This window comes from Haemorhous mexicanus, chromosome 2, assembly GCF_027477595.1.
Source record: "Haemorhous mexicanus isolate bHaeMex1 chromosome 2, bHaeMex1.pri, whole genome shotgun sequence".
NCBI lineage: Eukaryota > Metazoa > Chordata > Aves > Passeriformes > Fringillidae > Haemorhous > Haemorhous mexicanus.
Genome location: NC_082342.1, coordinates 61,530,515 through 61,550,125, shown reverse-complemented (window position 1 = coordinate 61,550,125; position 19,611 = coordinate 61,530,515). Strand labels below are relative to the sequence as shown.

General features: G+C 36.6%; 1 protein-coding gene across 4 annotated transcripts in view; it reads left to right on the top strand.

Annotated features, from left to right (window-relative positions):
• Positions 1-19,611, top strand: part of DGKH (diacylglycerol kinase eta) — a 162,764-nt gene that overhangs the window by 117,871 nt on the left and 25,282 nt on the right. For all 4 annotated transcript variants that reach the window (XM_059839088.1, XM_059839089.1, XM_059839090.1 and 1 more), the window contains 12 exons: positions 201-285; positions 2,643-2,728; positions 4,148-4,247; positions 5,479-5,752; positions 6,210-6,338; positions 9,734-9,868; positions 11,672-11,789; positions 12,224-12,334; positions 12,508-12,604; positions 15,051-15,158; positions 18,031-18,144; positions 18,435-18,569. In XM_059839088.1, the coding sequence (XP_059695071.1) occupies positions 201-285; positions 2,643-2,728; positions 4,148-4,247; positions 5,479-5,752; positions 6,210-6,338; positions 9,734-9,868; positions 11,672-11,789; positions 12,224-12,334; positions 12,508-12,604; positions 15,051-15,158; positions 18,031-18,144; positions 18,435-18,569 (1,492 nt within the window). The remainder of the gene's footprint in view (positions 1-200; positions 286-2,642; positions 2,729-4,147; positions 4,248-5,478; positions 5,753-6,209; positions 6,339-9,733; positions 9,869-11,671; positions 11,790-12,223; positions 12,335-12,507; positions 12,605-15,050; positions 15,159-18,030; positions 18,145-18,434; positions 18,570-19,611) is intronic.

Sequence of the window (19,611 nt, the reverse complement as noted above, 5' to 3'; positions counted from 1 at the left end):
TGAGTAATAAAACAAATTATTACCTTTAATCTCTAATTTAATCTCTGTAATTATTTTACCCATACAGTTTACAACTACAAATTAAGCTGTTTTTTTTTAATACACACATTCTGTGGTGTGACAATGAATTTTTTTTTGTTGTTGTTAATATAGTGGAGAGAGTGTAAAACTAACAGTCTGGAAACTTATGTTTCTTTCAGGTGGAGTATAATGTCATATGAACTGAAATTACCAGCAAAGCCTTCTATTCTTCCTGTGACTGCAGAAGAGTCAGAGGAGTGCCAGGTGCACTTTAACTTGTGTTTTGTTGTTTTGTGTACTTAACTTGGAGCTTCTGAGGTGACAGTAGCCATAACTGAAGCATTTGTGTGAAAAATAGATGTTTTGGGATCTGCTAACTGAACTGAATTAAGGTCTTTTCTTGCTGTGTATCTCAAGTAAGTAAGGTTTCCAGTTCTATATTATTTAACTAGAAGGAATGAAGGTAAGGAGTTTCCAGCAAAGCTGTCTCAAAAATGCTTCCTGAATATATATGTAATATGTATTAGAAAGTGTATTTATGAAGCATGTTAAACAAGAATGCAATCTAGTGTCATATTATGTAATATAATAATACTATATATTTTAGATAATTCTTATATATGAGTATATTTTAATATATAATTTTGTATATAATAGTGTAATTTAGTGCTACGTTACTGTACAATAATATATATGCTATGATAATATACATAAATATTTAAAATGCATTTGTTTAATATATGAAAGCAAATGTCTGCTATGGTGAGTTTGGATTAAGCATTGAGAGAAAGCCCCCAGCATTTTGGAGGCAAGGGTTGTATTCCTAAAGAAAGACAGAAGTGTTTTGCAGCTTGAGTTTGATCAGGTGATATCACAACTTTCTCTTTGTTCATTGCGAGAGCTCAAAATCCTAAGTATCATCAAAGAAAAACTTAGCCTGTCTTCCAGACTATATTTGTGCTTGTACTAGCTGATGAGGTTTCAATTTTGAGAGAGGGAGATGCTTTAATCAATTTAATTGGCATGAAAAGTCTGACTGAAAATGAGAAAATAATATATTCCCAAGAAAGTTAATGCATATCAACTGTAGCTCAAAAGTACTTGAGAAGCCATAATTAATCAGCAGTCTCTTGAACAATTTAATAATTCAGGCTCTTTTAATTGGCAAGGAGGTTATAACCTTTGACGGATTGCTGGATATAGAGATGCAGAAAGGCTGGGATGTTAAGGGGGTTGCTTTGCACACAGCTCTGCTTTTGGTGTCAGCAATGCAGATCAAGGCTTGATCGCCTCTAATTTTTCAAGAGAGTTAAAATTTTCAAGTGTGTCTTCATCATCATTTTGTTCTAGTTATTTCTGGCTTTGAAACTTTTTTTTTTAGCCCCTTCTGAAAATGGAAGGAACTGCTTGCTCATATAAAACTTCTTTTTTAGCAAATGTATTCTGTAGGCTGTATTACCTGTCATTTTGTCCGACTTGAGTTGGACAAAACCATTTGCTTTTGAGTGCCCTGTTCAATCTCTATTTTAATGGGATTTTTTACATTGCTTACTGAGGTAGGCTATTTCAGAAAAAATAATAATTAACCTTATAGTAGGTGTTGGATTCTGACACCTTTTGAAAAACAAATGGAAGTACATATTTTATTCTTTTCTTTTTCCCTTTCATTCCTCCTGCAATTTCAGGAGACTAATTCCACTTGGTTTCAAGAAATCTTGTGTTTGAAAAGCAGTAGTTCATTCTTACAGATCAGATGTTTATGTTTGTTTTCTCCTTGAAATGAAAACTGATTCAATGTCAGAGTCCTACGATGAAGGTTTTAGGAGAAAAAACTGAAGTAGTATATCTGTCTGCTCAAAATCAAAGACAAAAGCATGCTGAGGGATTGCAAGAGATTCTTAAATGGAACTGTCAGCACTGCATTTATTTTTAGTTTGGATTTGGAGTTTTGTTAAAATTTTCATTTAAAATTGAGGTCTGGATGCAGAGCTATTTTGAGATAGGATATAGTGTGTGAGGATGCATTTTTGATCCAGACCAAATATTTTCCTGAGTATTTTGTAATTTGTCATTTTTAATGTTCTTGTAAAGACTAAGCCCTAAATGGTTTGCTCCTTGAAGATTGGTTTTGATAACATTATACCAGTTTGGCAGTCTTTGTCAGTTCTGATTCTTGGGAAGTGAGAGCCCACCTGACAGTAAGGTGAAAATTCCAGATTACAACTGCAAACTTTAGACTTGTTCTTGTTGAGCAATTTGTGGAAAGCTTTGCCTATTGTAGAAGTAAAAGATATTAGATCATTAAATGTAGGTTGTTATAAATCTGGGAAGGTAGATTCTTTTCTGCCTCACAGACTGATTTTAGCCTAGAAATAACTTACTGTTTTCTTTACAAGAGGAAAAGAGCTGTGGATCAAGTTCTCAGATGCAGTCTAACTTTGAATATTAAACATCTGATACATAAAATACAGTATGCATGTAGAATCTTCATTGCCAGACACTTGGCCTTGTATTAGATCTGAAATGGAAATCCTGCTATATGTGAGGTGTTTAAACTCACTGCGTGGTGTTAAACTGCTGGAATGTGTGGAAATTGAAGTCTCTTTTCTCTCTATTTTCAGATATCTGCTTATGAGGATTCAGTTGCTGCTCATCTTGCAAAAATTCTCAATTCTGATCAGCATTCAGTTGTCATATCATCTGCCAAGTGAGTCAATCAGTTTTATGTATGATGTGGGGGATAAATTTCTTGTGTAACATCATCACCGTAATAGCATTCTGTCTAAGCCTGATTTTCTTATGGATGGCCAACTGGCTTGGCTTAATATATCTTGATTTATATATTTTAGAGTGGATGTTCTTTTCTGTGAAATTTTTAGATGGTACAGTTGTAATGGATGGCTTAATACTAAATTTAAAAAATAATCACACAACATCTATATAAAATGATGTTAAATCATTCCAAATCAGTGCATGGCTTAAATACAAAACTTACTGTTACTAATGTATAGATATGATGTACTTCACACTGCATATTTTTTGGCTATTTTTTGTAAAGCATATGTTTAGAGGACAAACAATTTCACAGGTGTGAAGCAGAGCTTTAGCTTAGGTTGCTTTGTTGTAGCCCTGTCTATATCAGTTCAATCAATACTGATCTAGGACATCAATGGGATTTTTTTCCCAAACTGAAACATTTTGAAAGGAGAGAAATTTGGCAAATCGTGGACATCATCTGAAATCAGAACTGTTCTATGTATAACTTCTCTATGAAAAAAATCTTATGTTTTGCAATATGCAAAAGACCAGACATAGAATTCTTAAAAATGCATCTGAATATCATCACATCTTTTTTTACCTTGTTAAAGCAAGTTACCAAAATTTCATTTTTAAACTATACATAGCACACATAGAAGATTAAACTGCAGGATGTTATTAACTCCAGATTCTAAATTGGTTCTGTACTTCGTTGAATCTGTTTAATTTGTCGGAAAAATGTCAACCAAATGAACAGTACTAAGCAATTATCCCCACTTCATTAGTAAGTTTGCTGTTTCTCTGCAGTGCAGGTAACAAGAACCAAATAATTTTCTGATTTACACAGTGAAAATTCATTGCAGCCACTGTAGTTTGCACAGATGTGCTTCAAAAGCACGAGCTGTGCCATGGGGTGTGTGTGGTCATATGCTTTCATCTAAAAATTGCTTCCTTAAAGTCAGGAGATTTTCTCCGTGGTTTTTAAGCTCCAACTTTGCATGTGAATTTGCATGACTGTGTTAGATGTTACCAATGGGAATGCAAGTTTGCAAAGTCCTCTCCTAGGGAAGGTGTACAAGCAAGGGAGTGGATAAAATCAGTCACGTTTATTTCAGATAAGAGCCTGAGATACAAAGTATGCCAGGGCTTAAGTGAAAGAGTTTTTTAAAGCTTATCAGTCCAGTTTTGGAAACTATGGAAAAGAGTGTCATCTGATTTGCAAGTATGATCATGGAGTTCAGTTTCCAATAAGAATGATTCATTGCAGTGTACATAAAAATAAATTGCCATAAGAATGTAATATTCAAAACATATCTATTTAATTTCATTTGATTTCTTCCCTCTCCTTTTTTTTTTTTTTTACCTGAAGAATATTATGTGAAACTGTAAAGGACTTTGTGGCCAAAATAGGGAAGACTTACGAAAAACCAATGGAAAATGCAGAGGAAGCTGATGCCATGGCCATTAAAGTAAGATTATGACTACATTCAGGTTTAAAGTTGTTGGGTTCTTAAAGTTTATAGCTCATGGATGTTTAATTTTCACATTGCCCTAGAATGCCCAGCTTGGCTATCATTTCAACCAGTGAGTTCAAAATTCTTCCCTTCCTATTGCATAGAGTTAATTATTTCCAAATCGTCTTTAAACGCCGAGATCTCGTTAAACTGTTTACACTTTCTTTCTTCATAAAGGATAAAGTTCATGGTAGCATACACAGAGATAAAAGGATTTCTTTTTGCATTAGTTATACTTCTAGGGATTAAGTTAGCTACAGGAAAACAATGGGGTAATGAAGAGTATGCTGCGAGAATGAAGGGGAGACAGACCGCAATGTTAAAAATAGTGGTTTAAGCTGCAAAATACAGAGATCATGTTGCAAAAACATTGGGAAAGAAAACAACAGAAGGATTTGGTATGAGACACAAAATTTACATGAGCTGAAAAGAAAAGAAGAAAACAAAATCCTTGGCAATCCCAGAGTCAGAAAATGTACTTGCTAAGTGGCAATTTGTGGTTCATGTTTCTATCCAGTGCACATTTTAGAAAATAAGTTTTTCTTTTTAACTGTTCCAAGGTCAGAGAGTGTTTTCTTTCTCTTAGGTGCAGAAAATCCTTTCTCTTCCTGTGTACCTAGAGAGAGCAATTACTTAGTGTAGGGGAGAGGCATTTGACAGTGTCTGTTTCTGGCATTTGACAGTGTCTGATTCTGGCTTGAGCCACTTGCTCTGTGACAACTCACTTGCTTAAGTGTACAGCTGTATTGCAGAAAAACCCCCGTGTGTCTCAGTCAAACTGCTGATAGATACCTCTCAAAATTGAGGTACTGAAAAACCATGTGTGGGCAAACCTCTGGTGGTTTTCTGTGCTGCAAGTAATTGGGAGAGGGGTAGTATGCAATCCATACAGTTATGGGGCAGGCTGAATTTAGCATGGAGTATTATTTGAATCTAAGTGTAGGGGGTTTGCATTATAATTGATCTAATCTGGTTGAGTGTCACAGGGTCGGCAAAAAGGCCTTGCACACCTCCTCATAATCTGATATTCCAAAACGTTGATCCTCTTTTTGGATCTTACCTAAGAAATTACATAGACACTAAAGACACATGCATATAATCTGGTACCATAATTCCTGAAAATATTCACATGTTCACTTGTTTAATTTTTCTTTAATGTGTGTGTGTCTTTTCCACTTTGTCTTAGTGCTCAGAGTTAAATGAAAAGCTGGACCTATTGCTCCAGGCTCTTCACACAGAAGCCCAGGCTGCTCCCATTCTTCCAGGCATTGCTCCCCCCATCGTGGAAGAAGAACCAGAGGAGTTCTCAAGTGAAGAATCCTTGTCTGAAAGTAAAGAGCAATTAGCAGAGTGTGTCTCAAAGTCTTCCCAGAAGCTCTTCAAACCAAGGCAACAGTTAATGCTCCGAGCAAACAGCTTGAAGAAGGCTGTGAGGCAGATCATTGAACAAGCAGAAAAAGGTGCACATCAGCAACATTTTGATCCAGACTGGTAGAATAGGATAGGATAATGATGCTTGTTAGCTTGTTTGTTTGTCTAACTGGAATAAGTTTTCATTATAAAATTTGATTTCTATATTCTTACATAGATAAAATTATGTGCTTATTACAAGCCGCAAGGAAAAGAAATGCAGCTTGTTTGAATGTTGATGACTCTGCAGGTGTGACTACTTATGTATGTCTGCGTGTGCACATATAAAAGTGCATTTCTTTTTAACTATTAGCCTCTACAAAATGAACATTTCTGGCAGCAAATCTCTATCAGCTGGTAAAGAATTGATTGACTCTTTCACTGAATTGATGATGGAACTCTTTTGTTGATATTTTAAAACTAGAAGCTACCAAAAAAAGTGCTTATTTCAATGAATGCAGTTTTTCTTTAGAATCCTTGAGACTTTGTCTTTTCTCTTAATAACAGTTGTGGATGAGCAGAATGCTCATAGTGAAGAACAAGTGAACCAGTCTCCAGTAGAATACAGCAAAGAATTGGATGAATCCAAAGAAGAGGAAAAAGAGGAAGATACAAAGGAACTTGAGTCTCCATCAAGTGAGTAAATTAGGAATAAAATAGAAATATTCCATCTCCTTATAATTGTATTTGGAGCATGATTGGTTCCATAATTAAAAATATGAGCATCCTGTTTGACTGGAAACTACTCATAAATTCTAATAGATTTGAATAAATAAAAGGTAAGTGAAAAATGTGGGAAATAATACATTAACAGTCTTTTGGAATGTATTTACAAAGCAGAGGAGGCACTTGTTGGGGAGAGAAGTGCCTGAATTTAATTCCTGTTTTATCAGTGTTTACACTCACCTTTCTACATGAACCTGAGCAAAGACTAGAGCCAAGGTGATGGTGGCAATAGCATGTCTCAGTTGTAGACTGAGATTCTCAAGCTGCATAGAAATTTTAGGAAAGCTGCATCTTAGCAGTGGAAATTTCAGTCTTTTCCATATTATCAAAATGGACAGTGATGCCCTGCTGGTGAGGCCACAAGATGATCTGTGAGTCAGAGAAACACTGGTAGCTGGTAGGCATCAAAGCCCATCCTCTAGATACCTGGTGAGCAACTTTTTGGGGCAAAATAAGAAAAGTATTTTGGAATTTGCATCTTCTTTTTTCACTCGAACCCACACTAAAATCCTCAAAAGTTGTCCTGACAAGGCTCTGCTCTGAAGCTGGTGCCTGTGTCTGTATCTCCTACTCTGGAAATGAGACACTGGGTTGTTGGGGCTTGTCTTGATCCAGGATCTCACGTTTTCTCCAGAAACACATCAGGCTTTCTCCAGTGATTGTCTCTTCACTGGTCCCTTCATTTTCTCTTGGTTATGGGAATCAATGCCTGTTGGTTGTCCCTTTTCAATAGTAGCTCATAGAGGATGCTGGCCCTACAAATGACCCAGTCCTACTGTCATAACTGTATAATAAAGATATTCAGGTCTACAGTTTATTGAATTTCTTGGTTCTTGATGGTATAATTTCTGCATCTAATGGGGAGCTGTATTATTCTTCTGTGTGTGGAATAGAGTGCATATTAATGCTGTCACTGGACGAAAGATGTTTAGGGACAAAGCATGGAATATGAATTCAATTATCTGCGCTGAAACATCAGTTTTGCTCATTAGGGCTCTGTTGTTTTTATCAGAGCATTCACAGCAAAAGTTTATCTTTATTGCAGTTATTCCCATGAGTCTCATCTGTCAAATAAAGAGCAACTGCTCTGCTGATTTTCCTATTTAATACAACTGCCTTGTTTGCAAGTGCAGAGAGAACAGACTGTGTGAACAGGGTTGTGAATTTTTCAGTAGTATTATGAAAAATGAATGTTAATTTTGTTCTGAGTATTATATTTTACCCTTCAAGAATCTTTCTGGCCATTTGATGAAGATAATGTTTTTCCATATGTTAATACCTTCATCTAAATATTTAATGACTCTTGTTAGATATCATTTGCCATTTTTATTCCCTTTTATTTTTTGACATTATTACAGTGTTTTGTCATGCATCAATACAAATCAATGTATTGCATTTCTACCATGCAATGTTGTAGTATTTAGTGATAACTGCTATGGCTGTTATGCAGGTGTTAAAGTCAGAAGGAGATGACTTTTAGTCCACTTGGTCAGTCCTTTCATATAAAACAATTGAGAAAAATTTACCTACTTTTCCTTGTCCTGTGTATAATAATTTCTGTTTGACTTGAGCAAGTCATTCAGAAAGGTGTGTCATCTTACTCATGGATAGAAGAAAGGGAAGAATTTGCCATTCCACTTAAAGTTCTGTGTTAGATTATCATCACTTAAAAAAATCCTGGCCTGAAGTGATGTGGACACAATGTCTAAACTCTTGCTCTAGTTAATCCTTTTGTCTCTAGATTTTTCCACTCAACATTTTCTTTCCATTAGTGTCTTCATACAGGACACCCATCACTCTCAGGCTAAGTTATGATTGACATGGCCTGATTTGTCTCACTCCTGCTAATGAAAAGGATGCATTGTATGCTCCCCACCACATTCCTGGTGCTGTTTCCCTGCTGATGTCTTGGTGCTAGTCCTACTAATTCTATTTTTGCCAGATTAGTTTTCATCTTTTGAGAGGAAAAATCATATTATCTTGAAATGATTTCATTTTTTTGTTCTGAGCTTCTTCAGATGGTAAAGTTTGGTGCTGTCCTAAGCTGAAGTAGTTTTAACATGTGAGATAATTTGGAGCAAAGATAGCCAAGAACTGTCTGTCAGTGACCATCTGTTGTGTGAGAGTTTTCTACATGCTCATGGAAATGCTATAACAAAGCATTTGGTAATACCCAAACTTTTTTCCTTGGGGTATCGGTTCCTGGGTACGTCTGACAGGGCTGAATTGCACAAAGATTGACTTTTCCAGGCTGAAGCAGGCACTGGCATATTCTCTGAGGCTGCATGAAACCAGTTCTGCCAGGAAAGTAAATGACAGCACCCGAGGTCAGCCCTCTGCAAAGCTGATCCTTCTTCGTTGCCTCCTGAGGCAGCCAAAGGATAACTGGCCTCACTGAGCTTCCAGTTACTCTTTGTGAATATCTTCTCTTTCCCCTTGATTTTCTTCCCTTTCCTTTTTCTGAGCCTTTGTCAACAACAGCTACTAAACATTGATATCTGCAAGGTTTCACTGATCCAACTTCCAAAGAATTTTAATAAATAAGTTAATTATTTGGGAAATTGCTGGTTTGTTTGTTTTCTGAGTTTTTCTGTGGAAAAAGATGATGAAAAACTGATGCCTCCCACAGTCTCTCTAAATGCAGAAGGTAAAAGTGGACATGGCTTTTCCCCTTCCCTTGCAGTTTTCAGTTTGGCTGTAAATAAAGATGTCAGAGTTTTCTCTGATTTTTTCAACATCTGATGCAGGCATGGGCCCATTTTAGCTGCTTGAAGAAAGTAGTGTAGGTGTTGATAAGATAGATATTCTAACCTACAGGCATGGAACTACCTATATTAAAATTGTTATAAATGACAATATGCTGTATAATATGTGTATATTTATAAGTAAACACAGATGAAATTCAAGTTTAAATTTGATTATTTCAGTAGTATGTTTATCGGAAGCTTACTGCAGTGTTAAATACTGTTGCATTTTAAGGTGGATATAATACATTTTATCAACATACTTCCATTTAATACATATAATACTTTTGCTGGTATCTTGAAGTATAAGCTGGGAACTCGTCATGAGGAATGCCATGCATACTTGCTCATTCTAATTTGTGTTTGTCACTTGATCTGTTTCTGAGTATTCTTACTCTATTTAGAAGAAAAAACTGTGGTGTGAGGGGGAAGGACTTTTGCCATGGAGTGGTAACAGAATAAATTAATGCTTCTGATATATTTTCAGGGCTGTAAAAATTATATATTAGTAATGTCATAATAGGTCTAATTAGTGTTCTTATTTCTGTTTTTTCTGCTCAGCTAAAACTGCACCAAGATCTCCTGACAGACGTACAAGCCGAGGTATCCATTCTCAGACAGGGTCTTTCTCTGCTTCAACTTTGGCAGCAAGCAAAGAAAACCTCCCAGTACTTAACACGAGGATTATCTGTCCAGGTAAGCTTGCTGTCAAATAATGACTTTTACTTCATGCCCTGAATTTGTTTGAGCTGTCATACACATCTTTGTGTGGTACTGTGTAGGAGAATATGCATAATAATGTAGAATATTTCTGATCCTTTGGTACAACACTAGAAGTAGCAGAAGTGCCTCGTTTGATCCTGGAGGATGAAAAGTAAAATTCAGGATTATAGAAATGCCGAGTGGTTTGGTTTGAAAGAGACCTCTAAAGATGGTCTAGGACAGCCCTCTGACATGGGCATTAACATCTTTCACTAGATCAGGTTTCTCAGAAAGGCATTCAGCCTGGCCTTAGTCACTTCAGTGGTGGGGCTTGTACAGCTTCTCTTTACAGGGCAACCTCTTCCCATGTCTCACTACCCTCATCCCAAACATTTTCCTCCTTTTGTCCAATCTAAACCTACCCTATTTGAATTTAAAACCTCTGCCATTTGTCCTGTCACTACAGGCCCTGCCCTGGTGAAAAGTCTCTCAATCTTTCTTATAAACCTGCTCTATATTTTGAAAGGGCACAATAAATTCTCCCTGGAGCCTTCTCCTCTCCAGGCTGAACAACCCCAGCTCTCTCAGCCTGTCTTCACAGGAGAGGTGCTCCAGCCCTCTGATCATCTTTAGGGTCCTCTGTGGGTTCGTTCCAGCAGGTCCATGTCCTTCTTCTGTTGGGGAGCCCAGAGCTGGATGCAGCACTGCAGGTGGGCTCTCGTCAGAGCAGAGCAGAGGGGCAGAATCCTCTCCCTCGCCCTGCTGGCCATACTGCTTTGGATGCATCCCAGGACATGTTTGGCTTCCTGGGCCATGAGCTCACATTGCCAGGTCACATCCAATTTTTCATCCACAGGTACCCCATAATCCTTCTATCATTTATCCTAATCAATGAATTAGGATGAAGAGGTTGAGGGACAAAGCTATGTAAAGTTCAACCCTCTGAGTAAGAACTGTCAGTGAATATCTCTCTGGAAGTGGATAACTGAAACCACACAAAGCTGCTCTGTAAAACAGTTGGGAAAGAAAATCTGTTCTTACCTAAATTCATTTGATAGTTGAAAAAGTGTCTGTTCTGCTCCAAATGGAATTAATACTAGAGAGCACTAGTGAAACTCTGTTTTAATTAACTTTATTAGTATAGCTAATACACAGTGGAACCAAGCTTACTTTTTGGTTTTTTTAGGCAAATTTAAGTGAAAGATGTTAGTACTTTGCTTTGTTTGCATGCATTACAGAGTATTTTGTAGAGTGAAATTGATATTAATCAAAGCAGTCATGTTGAGGCCATGATCTTTTCACAAATTAAGTTAAATGATGGCTCTGTCAGTTGTAAAAATGGTGAGAATATTCCTTATGTATGCTTCCAAAGGATAGGACAAAAGAATAATCATAGACAGTTAGGAGATGAAGATTAAACTGAATGAAAAGCTCTAGCAGTCTTTTTGGATGTTAGATCACCCATCTGGTTAGTATACCAGTCAGTGAATGTTGGCCTGAAACCCTAAATTTTCTTTGTTTTTTTCTTTCTCCATGGTGGTACCTGAGAGAGCCACCTCAATGCAGCATAGCTGCCTTTCTGCTTAAGAGAGCCAGAGACCTGAAAAGATAACCAGTTTTGGTAAAAATTGAGAGAGAATCACAATCTTTCCCTGTACAGATCTAATGAATTTTGTTTCTCAGTATGTGGCTTATATGTTTATCTATTTATCAAATACAATTTTTTTTTATTATTTTCTTTCTGTTTTGTTCTGTTGTGTTGTTTTGTTTTTTTTTTTTTTTTTCTTTTTTAATCAGGTTTAAGGGCTGGTCTAGCTGCTTCCATTGCAGGAAGTTCAATTATTAGCAAAATGTTGCTAGCAAACATCGATCCATTTGGTGCTACGCCGTTTATTGACCCGGATCCAGATTCCTTGTAAGAAATATTTTTTTTCTAAATGTACTATTTTGCTTTCCCTAAGGGCATCCTCCTCACGTTTTTGTAGTCTCTTATTTTTTTGCTTTATGAAGTTCTTGTTTGCCATCGTTTGGCAGTAGACCTCAATGTCTGAAAACAAGCTGGATTGTACTGGGTTAGTTATGAGCATTGTAAATTTTTTTGCAGCAGCTGAAAATAAGGGGAGTCATTTTCTCACTTATCCCTTGCTCAGCTGAAGGAGGAGAACAGTAATCTTTCAGAGCTGGGTTTTTCAGCCCAAACCAGTTTACTTAGGAAAATTCAGAGGAAAGATCTCTTGAAGTATCTTAGTTCATATTCTGTTCTGTGACCAGTCACAGTTTTGGTCAAAGATGTTTGCATGTCCAGGTTCTGTACAAATGTACACCTGATTTTCTCTTTTCCTCTAACAGGGAGGGATATTCAGAAAAATGTGTCATGAACAACTATTTTGGAATTGGGTTAGATGCAAAAATTTCACTAGAATTTAATAACAAGCGAGAAGAGCACCCTGAAAAATGCAGGTAATATAATTACTCTGCCAGTAACAGAGCCAAGATGTTTCCATTCTTTTCTTTTCCTTACCTCTTTTCTTTTCCTTACCTCTTTATATGAATTTCTTAATTTTTTTTCTACAAATAGAAGACACAATAATGGGTGTATGTCAATATGTGAATCTTGTTTTGCCTGCTTTCAGAAGTCGGACGAAAAACATGATGTGGTATGGAGTTCTTGGCACAAAAGAGCTATTGCAGAGAACGTACAAGAACTTAGAACAAAAAGTTCAACTTGAGGTAAATTTTATTTATGGAGAGAGTTGCTGGCACAATGTCTAGTGAAGAATTAGTGCTTATTTTTGAAACCTGTTATCATTCTTACATCAACCCAAGCTGACTTCAAAGGCACTGTGTAAAGATGTGCTATGTAAAAGTTGGTCCTCCAAGTCATGTTTTTGAGTAAAATGTCAGTACTTTAAAATCACAAAATACCCAGTATTATGTTTCTTGTAATTACTGGGTTGAAAAAAAAGATAATAAATTGTGTAGGTAGGATGTATTTCTTAATGTCCACCAGGTTTTAATGGCAACCACAGAAATTACCATAAAATTAAGAGAAGAAAAGAGATAAGGAGTCTTAATCCTTCAGGTTCAATTGAAAGTATATGAAAGCTACACATATAGGAAGAGCATGTAAATAGTAAAAAATTCCTGACAAAAGGGAGGAGATTCTGAATATGCATCGCAAGAAGCCCAGTTACAGCAGTAGAGGTTTTCTCTAATATTCACACAAAAATATTATCAATATTATCACAAGATATTATCAAAGCAAGAACAAATTCCATGTCTAAACATGGTTCTTATTTGGCTTTTAAGTTCTAACATAAAATCTAAGTCTTCCACATGGTACTGGGAACTTAAAGGAGATGTAAATGATTCCTAAATGCAGAAAAAGAATACAGGATGGTTACTGTTCTTTTCACCCAAAGAATATCTAAGGTGGATTTTGACAGAGAACATATATAACTTCTCTTTTAATTTTATGCTAACTATTTCATATAGAAGTTTATGATATTTACATAAGGGTAACTTTTTAAGTTGAAAGAATAATTTTAGATTACTGGAGTTCTTTCTCACTCTGAGATTTAGGAGGATTTTGTCTGATAGCAGCAGATTGCGGTTAGCTAAGGATTGAGTAATTATCAAGGAATTATGCACTAGTTAGCAAATATAATGCCAGGAGAGAACGTTATGTATACTGCAGATAGAATTCTAATTTAAGGATCTTTTGAATTGGATTCAAATAAGATTCAACAATACTGTTGACCTTTCCATATTTTTTTCCTAATATTCCTGTAAGTAAGTCAGCAATTAAAAATTGCACATTTACTGTTGTCTTGCATATTATTGGATATATTATGCCTGCATATTCAGGCACTAGAAACAGACTTCTACTGTAATACAAATGGCTGTGCAGCATCTAATAATATCACACCATATTTTGGATACTGACACATCTTGATTAAAATGTTACATTCTGGCTTGCTGCTAAGATTAAATTACACAAAGAGAGCACTAAGCACATTCTGGAAATAATTTGCATCTCCTTCTCCTCCTGATAAAGATGCTACAGATTTTGTCCTTATTTCTTTAGATTTTCTTTTTAATTTGTATAATTTTAAGATCCTTCTGTGAACTGGTAATGTGCAGTCATGTAGCAGTCTTCATTAAAGGCAGCTTGACCGGCAACTTCATGGTCCATAAAGTGACAGCTGGATATAACTTCAATTCCATGCCTGTGGCACTGCTGCAGGACTGCACTTTTGACTCCCAGTGGAATGGTTTGAGATCATTGGGGTTCCCCCTGCAGGCAGTTGTACTGCTGTAAGTCAGCAGTGATTTCACTGGTGTCTGTAAACTTGCTCTTGGCCAAAAGTGAGATTGATGCCATCCCATGATCATGTTGAGCAGGACATGGAGTTGCTTATGTGTTTTGGGAGATAAAGCAGTAAGAAGGAAGGACTGGATGGTCAGAAATAAGAGTGACCTCTTACCTGCAAAATCAACAACTCCCATCTACAGCCGGGGTGACACCTGTGGGGTCAGTCCTAGATTTGTCTTTGCACTTTTGGGAGGAGAGTGAAATTATTTTTACAGGAAGTCAACAATACATGCAAACACTGACAGCTAACCACATGTTTGTGGCTGTGCCAGAAATATTCTTGGATATTCTTTACACCCACCCCCGCCCCCCACCCCTGGCTTAAATGGATTTGACTAAATAACAAGTTGAAATTGCAATTTTGGGAATGCTGGTATGGGATGGAAGACTAGTTTCTAAATGTATAAATGAATATTTTTGTAATGTCATTGGCAATCTTATTCTGTGCACTCAGGAAGATTGCTTTTCTTACTGCAATAAGATTTTTAATCCTTGATGGACAGACCATGGTCAAAGTGCATGAGAAATTTCCTAACAAGGGATGTGAAAATGTTTCTTTCAAGACTCATGGAGCACCACTGCTGTAGATACTGCAGCATGTAGATCTACATATTTTTCACCTCTGCAAAAGTCAGTGCTAAGATTGGAAAGAGGTGGTTCATTGCATGGAGGGAGCACAGACCTCTTAAAGACTCTGTCCTCCCCTGACAGCGCTGTTGAAGCTTCATGAGCTAAAAATTATTCTTTACTGATTACTTTTATCATATTATTTATGTACTGAAGGAGTTTTATCCCTTACAGTGTGATGGACAGTACATCCCCCTTCCAAGCCTGCAGGGCATAGCTGTGCTAAACATTCCCAGCTATGCTGGTGGGACTAATTTCTGGGGTGGAACCAAAGAAGATGATGTAAGTAGCATTAAAGAGACTTAACCTTCTGGGCAAAACTAGCAATAAATATAATGGACTGCTCTTCTCACTTGATTTTAAAAGTAGTAACATATAGTTTGGATAACAACTCGTATTTCAGGAGGATGTTTCAGTTCTTGCATTGTCTTGCTGGTTTTTTAAATTGAAAATATGTTCTATGATTTTTTACTGTTCATTGTCTTCTGTCATGTCCATTCCAGCAAAATGCTCATAATAAAGCATAATGATTTTGTTCTTTAAATGGCTCTATGAGTATTTTTAGAAATTAATTTTATAAACAGAGGCGCAAGTAATTTTTCTATATTGTTTTAAAGATGCCTGTAAATAAAGTTCCTCAAAGCACAGATTCTTCTGTTTGCTGTAGTCTAACAACAAGCAAGGTAGACAGGACAATCAGTCAAAGTTTATACCTTAATTTTCCTCCTGTTCTTCAAACAGCTTTGCTGTGAGGGATGGTGATTCAGAAAGTGAAGACCGATGAATTTAGTGACAGATAATTTAGTGGGGGTAGTAGACTGGTTTTTGAATTATATTTTAAATGAACCTTTAAAATACTTCAAGATACCTTTTTCCCCTTCTTTCTTTCAACTCCTAAGAAACATTTCACCACATGGATCTCTACATGCCTGACAACCTGGAACAGTGTTACTGCCCCTACCCACTTCACTCACAGCTCACCAACTGTAATTACTAGCAGATTATCCTAATCTGCATGTCCTTATTTAATGTGTGATGTCTGAATCACCTAAAATTGTAGTTGCAAGCTGGCTTGTGATTTTGATGTAGACAATCCAGGACTCTTTTGCCAAAAAGTTTAATGTTTCTTGTGAGTTTTTATCTTTTCATTTTTTAATGCATACATACAAACATATCTATATATAACATATGTAATTTTTATATATTTATAATATCTATTATATATAATTGCATGTTTATATTATATAATACACATATAATTGCATAGATATATATGTATGTTTTATATATGTGTATATATTTACACATATGTAAAAGTGAAAAAAGAAATTTAGACATGTTTTACTGTCCTTTTCTTATTTTTGGTGTATATCAGAGGATGGAAATTCTGTTTATATTTGGCAATAGATATCTAAAGCTTTTATATATAGTCCATGTTCATAGTCAGAACTTGAAAGCTGCTCTAACATCTGCTCAGCCCCTGTTCAGGAGGGTTTTTTCTCCCTGGACTGCTTCAGTGAGAGGGAAGATTTGCTCCAGCTTTCTTACTAGTATACAGCAAATGTGTGTGTCCTGGAGCAGTTTTACTGATATTATTAGTCTTCTAGTGAGCAGATGTGCCAGCAGAGTGACTTGTTTGTTCTGGCCAAAGTTAGGAGCATAATTCACTGCTTTAGTGCAGTCTTGAGTGATTCTTCATCAGGAGGTGGTGGTGGTGGTGGTCTGAAGTGCTGCTGGTGCTGCTGGTGCTGGACAAATGAAAGACAAATGTTACCTTGACAGCTGTGATGATTGCTGAAACATTAGCCCTGAGCCAAGCAGGGCATCTGCACCCTGACTGGCATGAGCGTGGCATGTAATTTTGGTGTCCAGAAGACAGGCTGGAAACTTGACCTGCAATAGGAAAGGAGTTAATTTGAATGTTGATCCACGGAGATTGGTTTGCCTATAAAAGAAAGAAAAGGAGAAAAAAGAGATTGGTTTTCAGTACAGATATTACTGGTGGAGAGACACAGCAGAAGACTTGGTTGAGTGTTTCCTGTCCTTTTGCTGAAATGGCAACACAAAACGAATGAAATTTTACATCTGTTTTTTCTTAACACATGCCAGAGCTAGCCCTCTGAGTGTCAGTTACTGGATCAAGAACTCTCCACACTTTTTCTTGTGGAACAGCAGAATCATGATCTTGGTTCTTTTCAAGATGTTAATGCATTCCTGTGAAAAATGGAAAAAATTCTATGGAAACTGGAAAAAAAAATCAGATGGAGAAGCTGTTTTTCTCCAGTCTGGTCTCAGGTGTGACTGATGCAGCTTACTCTGCCTAAGGTGCCAGCTGTGGGAGTCCATGTACTGCTCAGAGAGGAGATCTCCATACCCGTTAAACTCTTACTGGAGGGATTTCTGCTGCCGATTTTTCTCCCTATTGCTTATCAAGATGAAATGGCCAAGCTCCAAGTGACCTTAGCACGGTATCACTCGCCAGACCCAGCTGAAGTGCAGCCCGAGATCTGCCCTGAGGCTGAATTCACCGGCAGCACACCAGGTGGCGAGACTTGCTGCGCTTTGTGTGAGCCTGTGGAAATTCTGCACCTCGGCTGCACAGAAAGACATCTGTTCTACACGGAAGTGGTTTTCTTGTTTACAGTGGATAATTATAGACAGCACAAACAAGATGGTCTTCAGTATCAAAGCTCTGTTAAACAGAGTAGAGCATGGACTTGGATGTTGGTTTCCAGAGAATTCAGAAAATAAACAGATAAGCACTTCTGAGAAGAAAAGGAAAGCATTTATTTCTCTTACCTTCAAGAACCTCTTAGATATTAAGTACATTACCCAAGCAGAGATTTTAATTGGCCTTTCATCTTGCCTTGAAAAACATTTTTAATTTGCATTCTGAAACATGCCATCTTTCCTATATAAGGATATGCCTTGTCATCCAGATATTTCAAATGGTATCAGCATTGCTTTTTTAAATGATATTTGCCTGTTTGTAGTATCTTACTCCTATGACTTTGGAGAAACAGTATAGTTATTCTACAGTATAGAATCTAGAGCATTTAAATGTTGAAAACAAATCTGTAAATGAATCTGTGTTTCATAGCAATCTAAGCACTGGATTTGCAATCAAAAATGGAATACTTTCTTTTCCTCACAGATATTTGGAGCTCCATCATTTGATGATAAAATCTTAGAAGTTGTTGCTGTATTTGGCAGCATGCAGATGGCAGTGTCCAGAGTCATCAAACTGCAGCACCACAGGATAGCACAGGTTTGTTGCTTTCTTGCAAGCATGCAGGATGGTTGGCAGCAGTTTGGGATTCTGGCAAGTCGCGGGACTCTTGGTGACCACCACCCTATACATTAATAAAGCACTGACAATTGTTTTGCTTTTAGCGGGTAACAAATTGTCTTCAATGATGAATGAAATATAGGAGAGCTTAATTCCTGTGAGAGTTCTGGAGAGAAGCCACAGCTCCTCGTAATCAACAGATTACAGGTGGCCTGTCAGTCTCAGCAGTATTTATTGCCCTGTAAAACAATGTGTTTGTTCTTTTCCAGTGTCGGTCAGTAAAGATCACCATACTTGGTGATGAAGGGGTTCCAGTGCAAGTCGATGGAGAGGCATGGATCCAGCCCCCGGGAGTTATTAAGATCATACATAAAAACAGAGCTCAGATGCTAACACGAGACAGAGTATGTTGCAGAAAGAGCTACCATTGCTAACATTGTTTTTTGTAATAATTTGTTTCAGTTATAGCATGAACAAAGCAGTACTTATAAAAATGTTTTATAACTATTTATTTAATTCATAGAGTAACTTACAGTGATATAATAATTTCTATAATGACCTGGATAGAGAATTATTATTTTGTATAAGTGACAAAGTTTTGTTAACTTTTATTTCTTTTATTAGTGATAATCCTATATTCTTATTAATATATAGTAAGAATGGTCAACATTTGATCTATTCCTCCCTCCCCTTCTACTGCTTCTTTTTTTTTCTCTAGGTGTTATACTAGTCACATACTGGAAATTCTAGCACAGTTGCATAAATAACAAAGTTCTATACTGTCCATTTTCCAGAATAGCTTTCTGCAGATTTCTCTCTCTGTCCTACCAATCCTCCCTCTCCCCCATGAGCCAGTCTCAGACAGAAGAGACACAAGTACAACCTAGTCACAAAGCCACTGGAGAGTTCATGCTTGTCTAGGACTATTGTGTGAAAGGTACAACTGCCCCTCAGTTCTCCATCCACTAGCTGGATCCTGAATTTAGGGCAGAGTTAAGGTGGAATTTGAACTCTATTTTAGTAAATTTGGTTTTTTCTCCACGATTTTTAATATTTGAATTCTGTATCAGAATAATATTTGAATTTCTATCTTGCTATCCACACAAAATGTGCTTGCGTTAGTGAATCACAAAATTCTAGAATTATTTAGGTTAAAAAATACCTCTGAGATCATTGAGTCCAACCATTATTACTGTCTTGGTGTTCTTATTGGTTTGGAAGACACATTTTGAAGATTATGGGGAGGAGGCTTTCAGAAGCGGCTTACTCGCTATACTAAGTTTTAAAAACTTTAGGTGTAAAATTATTATTTAATCAGGTAGTATTATTTATATAAAATTAAATCAAGCACCTGTTTATTTGTTAATTTTAACTACAATAATATATAATTTAAAATTGTGTAAAATGTCAAATTCAAGTTTTTAATGAGAAAGAATACTCCCAAGT